Raw genomic sequence first — 13077 nt, 5'->3', positions numbered from 1 at the left:
AAAAGTCCCCTTAAAACAGTCAGTCTGGAATTGAATGAATGGTAGAAATGGCTGGGAGATCGGAATAAGAAAACTAAGAGTTTTGAAATAATTCAGGGTGTTCTAAATAGAATGGACCTGATTTGAAATCACTATATCTGCAACCACGAACCGTCCATGAATGAAACCCTTACCACTTGAAAGTGCACAGAGTTTCAAAATATTACCATTCCCAGCACATAAATAGCCCCCAGCCTCAGCTATTTGCAACCCACAAAATAAGGTCTAATGAGATAGTCTCCATTTGTGGGATTATATTTTTAGATTTGTTTCTGGCTCAAAATGGTTAGTAAAAACTCGGTAAAACTTGACAACTCATTAAACGGTTTGCAACTTTTTGTGTAATTGTAACATGTTGCCACAAGAAATACACTGCTTTGAAATGAGATCTGCCATTTTGAAACACCCTGTATATATCATTTTAAGAATAAAATGTTTAACAATTAAATAGATAAGTTCTCAAATGCAGTAAGAAGAAAGAGATTCGGATTGAAAGAGTTTCCAACAATTTGCTCATTGTAAGTTTTAAAAAGAAAATTGGAAAAGGGTATTTGTAAGCATTACTTCCCTATGGAATGCAACTTTGAGAACAAAAGGCCATCACTGTCATGCTCCTACTTGTAGCTACGGCCTCTAGCAAACCCCTTCTTAAATTGCTCCAGTTTTGTATTACCTGCATTCTATTAACCCCTTTCATTTGTCAGCTACTAACTATTTCAAAGTTTCCCCTTCTTATTGGTCCATTGCAAACTAGAAGAACTTGAATAAGGACCTCTGTTACTTCTGCAATGCATGTAATTACTAGACCATAACTATCTGCTATGAAGGTCATAGTAAGATGTGCTGAAAAATGACAGATTCCAGATCACAAAAGAAAGCAATACCACTGAAAGATCACTTCCTGTAAGGCTCCTTCTTCCCTTTACTTCAATTAGTTATACTAGCAATTCTCCATAATATCGATGGCTATAGGACATATGCATGCACTCATTTTTTTCTTACTTTCATGAATATCTGGCTAACATTCCTACCTCTGGTATCATAAGATCAACATGATCAACACAGCTGCAACTATTGAACACTCATGTGCTATGCATTTTCCATCACAAATTAAATTGACCCAATTTTTTACTCTGTAATTGCACTTTTTGAAAAAAAAACAGAGCAACATTGATTGTGTGCTATATTTTGAATAGATGATTTAAATTACTGGGATTTTTGGATGTATATATATATTATTTTTTGGTTAACATGTGCATTGAAAGCAACTGTTACTTGCCCTAAGAATATGGGACAAAGAGGACTAGCAATTAAACAGAAAGGAATAAAAGGACATTATGCTAAATACTTGCATGCTTGACATGAGTCTATAATTCACAGTTTGACTACACTTTTCATTTTGGATTAATGGAAATCTGTTTAAACACTTCTTTGGCAACAGCAACAAAGTATTTGATTGCCTTTCTGAAGACTTGCCAGCTGGGTTTTGTCATTAACATTTATTAACAGTCCAAGATACAGCTTTTTGAGCCTAATTCTCACAACAGAAATGTTTTGTATAGTTCTCTAGAGAGCTCTGATGTGACAAGTTTCTGGCACAAAGTACTAGCCCATAGCTATTCACCAGAATCAATGTGAAATCAACATGGTATTAATCCAACTTAAACAAAAAAAAGACCACAAATCATCAAAACTTAAGCAGACTTAATGTTCCTTAAGGCCTCTAAATTTGTGATTTCACATTCAAAACAAAATAGGGAAATCTTTAAACCATTTTCATTAGAACGGACAAATAAGAGAAGATGAAGAATTTCTAGAGTGCGTGAAAAAAATATTAGTTTTGATCTGGTAATTTGAAACCGGAGTCTCCACACCTAAGACTTTATTATGTTTGTTCAATTTTTTCTTACAACATGTGAAAATGTAGAAGTAACATTAGTTCATTATCCAAACCAGCCGTCTATACAAACTGTTTTACTGTAGTTGCTTGATCACAGAACATCATATTAGTTAAATATGGATGAAAGGTCACCAGCTATTGGCTCCATATATGAAAAAAAGTTGCACCTACATAAAACTAATACAGCAAAACTGCTAAAGATGATGTTGTGAAAGTCACTGAGATAGTTTGCTTGATGGCTTTATGGATTAACTGGATTTTGATTTAGGATACCAGACAATAATTAAATCTAATGCTCAAATCCAGTATTTCACACTTCTAATATAGAAATCCTTGATGCATATTCTCAAGTCTATTAAATAAGGATGCATACAATAATATTTGTAATATACCTTGCATTCTGTAAAAACAGTGATACAAATTACCATCTACAGGAATGTATACAGAAATTATATCTGTGTAAAAAAACCCATCATCACATCCTATCTGGACACAAGATAATTTGGCTGGTTAGTCAATTCTATCATTTTCCTTTCTAACTATGATATATTTTTTGCAGGCACCTTCCATAAGTCACTTTGTTAGTACCTTCTACAAGTTTTCTATGAAGACATTTGCAGAAAGGCAGCTTTGACTTTGTCTAAATGTCTGAAATGTCTAACTGCTATTCTTATATATTCAGTGTATATTTGTTTTGGTTTTTTTTTTGTTCAGTCGCTTCCAACTCTTCGTGACCTTATGGAACAGCCCACACCAAAGCTCCCTGTCAGCTGTCACCACACCCAGCTCCTTCAAGGTCAAGCCAGTCACTTCAAGGATCCATCTTGCCCTTGGATGACCCCTCTTCCTTTTTCCTTCCATTTTCCCCAGCAACATTCTCTTCTCCAAGCTTTCCTGTCTTCTCATTATGTGGCCCAAGTACTTCATCTTTGCCTCTAATGTCCTTTCCTCCAGTGAGCACTCAGGCATTATTTCCTGGACTGGTTTGATCTTCTTGTGGTCCAAGGCACTCTCAGAATTTTCCTCCAATGCCACAGTTCAAATGCATCTATCTTCCTTTGCTCCGCCTTCCTTATGGTCCAGTTCTTGCATCCATAGGTTACTATGGGGAATACCATTGCTTTAACTATGCAGCCCTTTGATGCCAGTGTGATTTCTCTACTCTTCACTACTTTATGGAGATTCATTGCTCTCCTCCCAAGAACTAAATGTCTTCTGATTTCCTGGATGCAGTCTGCGTCTGCAGTAATCTTCGCGCCTAGAAATATAAAGCCTCCACATTTTCTCCATCTATTTGCCAGTTATCAATAAGTCTGTTTGCCATAATCTTGGGGTTTTTTATGTTTAACTGCAACCCAGCTTTTGGACTTTCTTCTTTCACCTTAGTCAAAAGGCTCCTCAGCTCCTCCTCGCTTTCAGCCATCAAAGTGGTATCATCTGTATATCTGAGGTTGTTAAATGTTTCTTCCAGCAATTTCAACTTAAATTTAAATTAATCAAACCCTGCATGTTGCATGATGTGTTCTGCATACAAGTTGAATAGGTAAGGTGAGAGTATACAGCCCTGCCGTACTCCTTTCCCAATCTTGAACCAGTATGTTTTTTCTGTGGTCCGTTCTTACTGTAGCTACTTGATTCTTATACAGATTCCTCAGGAGACAGACAAGGTGACTTGGTAACCCCACATACGAGAGCTATCCAGAAAGTAGATTACGTTTTGGAATTAAAAATGAACAAAGTATAGGAAAAAATATTTATTATATGCAGTTGAAAGCCACACTTGAATACTACTTTTCAACATAGTTGCCATTCAAATTTAGGCACTTATCATAGTGATGAATGAGCTTGGCAATTCCTTCCTCATAAAATTCTGCCACTTGTGTCTTCAACTAGTTGGTCACTTCTTCCTGCAGCTGTGAGTCGTTGTCAAAACACTGCATTGCCAGCCACTTTTTCATTGTTGGAAACAAGTGGTAGTTACTCGGTGCAAGGGCCGGACTATACGACGGATGAGGAAACAACTCCCACTTAAAAGATTCCAGAACTTCACGTGTGCAATTTGCTGTGTGGGGCCGGGCGTTGTCATGAAACAGCAAAATCTTTGTGCTCAACTTTCCCCTACGCTTGTTTTGGATTGCTCTTCTAAGCTTTTGTAAAGTTTGGCAATACCTTTCTGGGTTTATCGTCGTGCCTCGTTCCAAGAAGTCTACAAGAAGCACACTTTTCTTGTCCCAAAAAACGGTCGCCATAACCTTCCTTGCCGACATCGTTTGCAAGCATTTTTTTGGTTTTTGGGGGGAATTTGTGTGCCCCTCACTGGATTGACTGCAATTTTGTCTCACAGTTCACATGGTTAATCCATGTTTCATCACCCGTTACGAAGCGATTGAGTAGCGAGTCACCATCGTTGTGGTAAGAGTCCAAGAATGTTAACGCTGCAGCCATACGTTGATTTTTGTGGGTTTCTGACAAGATTTTTGGTACCCATCTTGCACAAAACTTGTGGTAACCGAGATTATCAGTGATGATTTTGTGCAACAAACTTTGAGAAATTTGTGGAAAACTAAGCGAGAGTTCTGTTATTGTGAATCTTCAGTTCTCTCGGACTTTTGCATTGACTTCTTCAACAAGTTTGGCAGTAACTATGCTGCATTGTGAACATTTGATTGGCCATTTTTTAATCGAATGCACCATTGACGCACTCCACCTTCAGTGATAATGTTGTCCCCATACACTTCAGAAAGCTGCCGATAGATTTCTACTGGTTTCATTTTTTGCAGACAAAAACCTTATTACTGCACGCACCTCACAGTTTGCGGGATTTTCAATTAAGGCAGACATTTCAAACTGCCACTGCAACACAACGGGATACAACGCGAACCACTCACTAACACGGCTAGATGCTGAGTGGCGTAACGCCCCGACAGCAAGATGGCCGTGCTAGCCCCGACCCTTGCGCGTACAGATGAAAACGTAATCTACTTTCTGGACAACCCTCGTACATACACACACACACGTATATATATATTCACTTCTATTTGATAAGTCTTCTGGGATGTTGCATTTCTTCACTTAAAACTTCTAAGTATATACAGGTAATCCACTTTAGAAACTGGATTTACACAACATTACCGGTAAACATAATGGCTGTATTATACAAATAAGAATATGTCAATTCAGCACAACAGTCCAAAGATTTTTGGTTACTAAATGGGATACTAGTATCATTTCCGATATCAGACACAATGTACCTATGTGCACATTAGTTGCTTGGGATGTGTTCTGTGTTGTGTTCCATGCCAAGCCATGAAGAAAGGCAGGTAAGAAATTAAAATGCATTATTATCATTAATACTAATACTAATACTAATAATAATAAATTTATTTGTAACCCGCACCTCTCTCCCTGGAGCAACTTATTGTTGTTGTTAGGAACAAAAGAGGAAGGGTGCCATTCTAGCCATTTATTAGCAAGCTTTCCACAACTGAACAGCTGGTCACTGTAGAGAGCTTTGATTTGGTCCACTATTATAATTCTTATGTTCCTACACTCTTAAGCCTAGTTCAAAGCTGTTTATAAATTTGAAGGTTGATTTAGGAAGGAATGTTGCCTTTCCACAATGGCATGATTTCTTTGAATGGATCACTATAAAGCTCCTAGGCTAAACTTCTCATTGGATTTATCCATTATGATATTTCTTATTTTTCTCAAGAGAGACAATGCCATCTCAACTCTGTTGTTTATACATATCTCATCTCTATTACACACCTGTTTCAGCCTTGCGAGTTCCTTCAGAGCTCGTCCCCACTGTTGCTTGTAGTGTAATTTTGCCTTTGTGGCTGACTCCAGTTTCCTTTCAAGATCTCCCTAAATAAAGAACAAAATTCTATCAACAGACACAGTAACAGTGGGAATAATCTCTACACAATTACATATACAGAGACTGGGTTGCAAAAATTTGTTTAGCATAACATATTCCAACTAAAACTGTTATGAAGTTTGATGTAAATATTGTAGCACACAAGTATATTCTTGTTTAAGCAATACCCTTATTTTTATTGTCTAACACTGAGTGAAGTCTCTACTTTAAGGCAGTTGATGTAAACAGTTTTTAAACATCTACAAAGGAATCAAAATAACATTCATTTATATAACCAATTAACTAGTCACATCTGAGTTTAATTTATTATGTGTGTCTTACCCTTAAAATTGTAGCTAATACATGCCTTTTTATTTGGCTAGAATATAGTTTTCAAGTCTTCCGCTTGTCTCTGTTAATAGCCAATTTGCCTCTCAGAAAATGGTAGCCCCACTGACTGGCATTGCCAGTAAGCCTTTAAAACTCTACTATCAGCACTTCTATTTCAACTATAGAAGACAAAATCATAGGCTACTGAGCCCTTCGGATTTCATGAGACCATGAGAAGAAATGAAAGTAGATCTGGCATTTCAGGTTAAAAATTCTCAAGGAACAGGTGTTACTGTTGGGTTGCAGCTCACATCATCCTTAATTGGTCATTCCCATCTGGATTCCAGTTGGGTATGGAACAGAATCAACACTGATAACTCTGATAGATTACACTATATAACACAATTTTTCCCCTGGGCTATAATGGGTTAGGGTCATTTTTTAATTGGTTCTATCATAAAAGCATGGGAAATGTTTATCAACCTGCCACACATGTTACTATAGTTTTTCAGTGGATATCTGAAAAGAGTCTCAACTAATTCAACACAGTTTGTGGCAGCCATAAAAATGAAGTTTCTGGAGTATAATAACTACTTTCAAAGTCAGTACCATACAATTAAACAAGAAATAACACATTCTAACCAGGAACAGAACATTTTAAAAATTTTGTTACATAGTGTTATCTTTACTGGAAAATGAACAAATCTCTCATCAGTTGTTCATACCACTGTCTCTAGTATTCTGTTGTTTGGAGGTGGGGGACATTTTTACATTCCTGTTTATACACAGATCTTTCACAGTAGAGTCCTGATGGATGATACGCTTGTACCTCTGTCACATTGCTGTGGGGTGCCTCACATGCGTTCAGTGCTAGTTAAATATTATATGAAGACTGAATATAGTTCGTAGGCACATAGGTATGCTGGTAAAGCACAGTGCTTTCTTCTCCATTAAATCTGAATCAGGGGACAACAACCCATGCATGAACTAGATTATTTATTTATTTACTATATTTATATCCTGCTCTTCTCACCCTGAAGGGGACTCAGAGCGGCTTACAAATCAAATGAACATACAATATTGTATATTATTAGCATAGCACAATAAAAGCATTAAATTACTATATTGCACTATATCATTATATGGTTTTGTTTTTTCTGTGTCAGGAGCAACTTGAGTCGCTTCTGGAGTGAGAGAATTGGCCGTCTGCAAGGACGTTGCCGAGGAGACGCCCGGATGTTTTGATGTTTTTACCATCCTTGTGGGATGCTTCTCTCATGTCTCCGCATGGAGCTGGAGCTGATAGAGGGAGCTCATCCGTGCTCTCCCCGGGTTGGATTCGAACCTGGCAGCTTTCAGGTCAGCAACCCAACCTTCAAGTCATGAGGCTTTAGTCCACTACGCCATCGGGGGCTCCTCATTATATGGTAATATTATTAGTAATATTACATTTAATATATAAGATATAATTAATATTATTATATTGTATTATTAGTAGTATAATATTCTATTCCATTATAATAGTCCAGGAATTAGGTGAATTACCGCTTCACAACAGGCTATTTACCAATAAAAATTGGTAAAGGGCTGCATGCAATAATGTCTTTTGGTGCTTCCCACAAGTCTCTGCATTTCCCAAAATATAGGGAGGTGGGATCTTTTGTTTGATTTTGCACCTAATAATGGACAAGGCTCTGGGGCAGAACTACCAGTCATTTTGCTCTTTGGGAATCTTTAGTCCAGTCATCCTTTCAGGATTTTTCTCCCTCAAAACAAGTGCCAAGTGGAAATACAGTCTGGAATCAGTGATAGGGTGCAATTAGCCCTCACTGCTGCTGCTCAGTCGCATAGTCGTTTCCGACTCTTCGTGACCTCATGGACCAGTCCACGCCAGAGCTCCCTGTCGGCTGTCGCCACCCCCAGTTTCTTCAAGGTCAAGCCAGTCACTTCAAGGATACCGTCCATCCATCTCGCACTTGGTCGGCCTCTCTTCCTTTTCCCTTCCATTTTCCCCAGCATCATGATCTTTTCCAAGCTTTCCTGTCTTCTCATGATGTGGCCAAAATACTTCAACACAGCAAAATTCCTAACAGCCTTCCCATGTGTCTACAGTGATATCACAAGAAATGCAATAAAAAAGTAGGGAGCCTCATAGACAACTGTATTCGTGGATAATATCTGACTATTCAAAATGATCAGCATTCCAACTTAACTGGAAGTGTTCTGTGCTTATAGGAATCAGTTCCAGGGGGAAAATAAATATAAAATTGAAGCCTATGCAATTGTCTGGGAATCTGACAGCATGCCTGAAATTAGCACAGCTTTACAGCAGCTCTGCCTTCATCTTTTGCCATATCACACACTCCAAAATGGACAAGAACTGTTTGCCATGAGAACCCCAAGGGAAAAAAAGCTTGCTTTAGTCATCTACATGTTTGTTATTCGTTTTGAGTCTAAGACATAGCCTGTTTAAAATTATGAAAACAAATACATTCAGTGATGTTAGACATTTTCTGTCAGCAATTCTTTAAAACTCCAAACTATCAAAAGACTAATGTCTAAAGGAAGTCAAGTTCTACTAGAGCTAACTTATACTAAAATGGCAAGTGACCACCATGAATTAAGAACATTTTGCTTGCACTCATCACTGTCCCATACTAAGCATGATTTCTCCTAAACATAGGAATAACTGTAAAAGTAGGAACCTAAGAAAGTTCACTGTAATTTATTCTTAATCCAAATCTCATCTCTAAGTGTACTCTACTAAAAATCTCAGCACACATCAAAAAACGAAGAAAACACTACCACGAATGAAGTGTAACATGGAGAGGATTCTCAATCAACATTTCACAATTGAGAACCTCCATCTCTAACAAGGCTACTTCCAGAAGGCAGTCACTATTGCCACTCATGTTTTCCTTTTCCATGTCTGGGGGGTTAAGTATAGAGTGTATATTTTACTTAAGTATGATCTTTACTTTTCAATTTACTGTAAAATGTTATTACAACTTTTCAAATGAGGGCCTTTTTTGAATGCACAATTAATTTGAATCATTTGCATCATAGACATACCTTTTCTAATGTTAGAATACTTATTTCTGATTGCAGACGGATTTCTGGTTTGCTGACTTGCTGTTGCTTGTACTGCTGAAACTCTTTCTCCATAGCCTTAAGTTTGTTTTCCCCTTCATATATCTAGTTTTTAATAATAATAATAAAAAAAAATAAGTAAGAGTATTTCAGTAGCGTTTTATCTGGACCACAAGAGTGAAAATAGCTGGAAGGAACATTATGTCAACTAATAGAAAACACAATACAGCTTTTTCTGGCTCTTAGCCATAGAATAGGTAGTTAAGACGTGAACACCTTCATGTTCCTGTTATGGGAATACATAATGAGAGAGAAACAAGATACATGTTCTGAATATTATCATCTGCAGATTATAGTGGATGCTGGCTAGAGTTGCAGTCAGAAAGAGCAATCGATCTCAGCTATGCACATCTGATATTACTGTGTTTATTTCATAAAACAATGTACAAACCAAAAAAGGCATCTTTCAGAATTGCAGCTGACAACTTTAACATTTTTTTATGGTGTATGGAAGCACATATTTGCAGAGGGCCTCCTGCCATAATAAACTCAATTCCAGAGTGCTTGGCTCGGAGACAGTATTATGGCTAGTTCTAAATAAGCAACATTATCTTGCAATGTAAAGAAACTAAGCAGTATTGGCCACCTTTATTGCATGGGTAACCTGTCACCGTTTTAGATGGGTATTAATATTTTTGTTTCATCAGGCCTTGCATGCTGCTAGCTTTATTCTTTCTCTGAACGGTTTGGGACCCACCTACCTCCGTGACCGTATCTCCTTCCATAAACCTGCCCGTTCTTTGTGATCATCCGGGGAGGCCCTGTTATCACCATTGCCTATATCCCAGGCTCGCCTTGTAAGTACAAGGGAGAGGGCCTTCTCTGCTGTGGCCCCCCGTCTGTGGAACTCACTACCTACTGAAATAAGGCAAGCTCCCACTCTGTTAGCTTTTAGGAGAGAATTGAAAACATGGCTCTTCCGTTGTGCTTTCGGTGAGTAATTTCTGTCATATATCTCCGTATTACTCCCCTCCGAACATCTATCCTCTAGATTACCCCTTCCAAATGTCCCTGCCCATAGTGGAGTACTCCTCTGTCCCTCTCACTCCGGGTTTTATCTCTGTGTTCAAGCGGCCTGCCCTTGCTTTATTGTTTTTTTGATTTCTTGATGTTCTGTTTATTATTATTTATTGTATTTTAAATGGTGTTATGATATGTTGTTTCTATATTTTATTATGTTGTATTGCTCTGGGCATGGCCCCATGTTAGCCGCCCCGAGTCCCCATTGGGGAGATGGTGGCGGGGTATAAATAAAGTTTTATTATTATTATTATTATTATTATTATTCTCTTCCTTGGGTCTTGCATATATTACCACCAAAAATTAACAAAAATTGAGTATGTCCACAAAGTTCATTTCTTTAATTACCGTATTATTTTCTCCCTTGAGATCAGTAAATGAAAATCAGCATGTAAATGTTTTCTATGATCAAATAATGTATAAGTCTAGAAATAAATATTAATGCATTTATTTAAACAGCTTCTTTCTTCACAGCACCACAGAGAAGTGAATGAGAAACAGAAGTGTAGATGTGGAAAATAGAAATCCAAATGTTCAAGTATAAGGAAGAATTGATCTTGTCAGGAAGAATTCTTCCATGAATGCAAAGGCCTCCAATACAGAGATGGTTCCTACAAATGTAAGGAACTCTTGCTTATCTTTCCTTCAAATATTAAATTCTCCCTCTGTGTGTGTGTGTATTTATCTTTTTGTTTTTAGGGTGGAAAACAGTGCTGCTTTTAGGGAGCACAATACTGAGATAGCTTATTAGTATGGTTCAAGGTAACTTTAATAAACTTTGCTATTATTGTTATGTACCTTCCAGACTTTAACAGCAACCCTGTCAAGCAGTATTCTTAGCAAGATTTGTTGGGGGAATTGCCTTTGCCTCTCTCTGAGGCTGAGAGTATGTGACTTATCCCAAATCACCGGATGGGTTTCCATGGTCAACTCCTTGTACAATGCTCAAACCATTACACCTTGTTGTCTAGCAATAAATATTTAAATCACCTGAAAAGGAAATGTCACTCACTTGTTGGTGGAGGCGGACTTTGTCTTCTTCCAACTGCCTGATCTTTGCTCTCTCCAATTCAACCTGATGTGCGCCCTCTTCTTTGATGCGTCTAATTGTATCTTGAAGCTCCTGGCGATTTCGCTCATGCTCTGCTAGCAGCTCTTTCTTTAATCTCTGGAGCTATAAATGTTTTAAAAACATTAGTTTCAATACAAGTGCCCCTGAAACAAACCCCCCCCTCATCTTATACACATACTCATTGTTATTCCTCCCCTCTTAAGGTGGCGAAAGCCATCCTTTTGTAATTGTGGAACCTGTTCTGGTCTTGGCCTACAAAGCCCTAAACGGTTCTGGTCCAATTTACCTGTCCGAACGTATCTTCCCCTATGAGCCCATGAGAACCTTAAGATCATCTGGAGAGGCCCTGCTGGTGGGGACGAGAGACAGGGCCTTCTCGGTGGTGGCTCCCCGGCTGTGGAACTCCCTCCCCAGTGACATTCGGCAGGCTCCATCCCTTCTGGGGTTCAGAAAAAAACTGAAGACCTGGCTATGTACGCAGACGTTTGAAAAATAAGTATGTGTTGGCTTCGATGCGGTCTGAATTAAGGCTCTTGTATAAGGTCTGGTGGACTTTGCATTGTTTTAAATTTTGTATATTGTATTTTATGACTGTTTTAACTGTTTTAACGTTTTAGTTCATTATATAATGGTGTTACGGCATCAATTGCCACTTGTAAGCAGCCCTGAGTCCCCTCGGGTGAGAAGGGCGGGGTATAAATAATTGAAATAAATAAATAAATAAACAAATTTTACATAAATAGAAACAAACCTGCTGAGGACATGCAGTCTTTTGCTATAAAATGCAACTTTCCAAGCTCTGTACTGAAATGATTTGATACATTTTGATAGTTTTGATCTGTATAGTATTCTACTCCTAGCCAACAATATGCTGCCACCAATAACTCATTTTTCAGTGTTTTCTGTGCCTTTTGGAAACAATTATAAAATCACAAAATCTAAGATCTAGAAGAGACTGTGAAACTATCCACTGTAATCCCAATTACAGCACAACTAAAAATTACCATACTCTACATAGATTTTATAAACTCTACTCCTGAACATCCTTAGCGAGTTATAAGAAAAAAATGTTCTTATTTCTTGGTATATACAGTGCTTTCTCTAATAGTTTTGATATAAAAATTTAAAATAGCATTTTTTTCAAAAATATTAAATGGATATAGAATTATGTTGTCTTTTAAAAATGTCATATATTGAAGGCTTTCACAGCCTGCCAATGAACATCTCTCTCAAGCCCAAAATATATACCAAATACATTCAACAGCTGGCAATAATTACAGTCTAAGCACAAAACCTAAACAGGACAGAATTAGAATATTTCTGACTAAAAGGTTTGGTTTTCCCCAAGTACTCATGACATTCTTTTCTTATACATTTACCTCAGTCTCAGCACTGGCAAGTTGTTTTTCACGCTTCTCTAAATCAGTCAAAGTTTTTTGAAGCTTTTCTTCCAAAACTGTATATTCTGCAACCTAGAATACAAGCAGAACAACTTATTTCTCCTTTAAGTTCAGCGTATTCCTGTAATGAAAGGAATCTCAATTGAGTCTGAAATCCCATGAAACAAGAGAAAACGGTGCAATAGGGGAACTCAAGCCCATGGAGCTGCTGCACAACTCTGGGATCTACTTCTGGTGCACATATATGCTATGGTAGATGTGCCCAGAATATTACATGCCTTTCTTCTACCTTTAGAAGGAAATCTCA

The 13077-nt window shown here is 37.7% G+C and overlaps 1 protein-coding gene across 2 annotated transcripts in view; it reads right to left on the bottom strand.

Moving 5' to 3' along the window:
- The window catches only part of cep120 (centrosomal protein 120), a 36932-nt gene that overhangs the window by 4745 nt on the left and 19110 nt on the right, over nucleotides 1–13077 (bottom strand). For both annotated transcript variants that reach the window (XM_062972143.1, XM_062972144.1), the window contains exons 15-18: nucleotides 12750–12842; nucleotides 11311–11472; nucleotides 9201–9323; nucleotides 5708–5806 (exon numbers count right to left, since the gene is read on the bottom strand). In XM_062972143.1, the coding sequence (XP_062828213.1) occupies nucleotides 5708–5806; nucleotides 9201–9323; nucleotides 11311–11472; nucleotides 12750–12842 (477 nt within the window). The remainder of the gene's footprint in view (nucleotides 1–5707; nucleotides 5807–9200; nucleotides 9324–11310; nucleotides 11473–12749; nucleotides 12843–13077) is intronic.

The sequence above is a fragment of the Anolis carolinensis genome, chromosome 2, assembly GCF_035594765.1.
Source record: "Anolis carolinensis isolate JA03-04 chromosome 2, rAnoCar3.1.pri, whole genome shotgun sequence".
NCBI classification, from domain to species: domain Eukaryota; kingdom Metazoa; phylum Chordata; class Lepidosauria; order Squamata; family Dactyloidae; genus Anolis; species Anolis carolinensis.
Note: the sequence above shows the minus strand (reverse complement) of the source record. Positions and strands in the feature narration are given on the sequence as shown.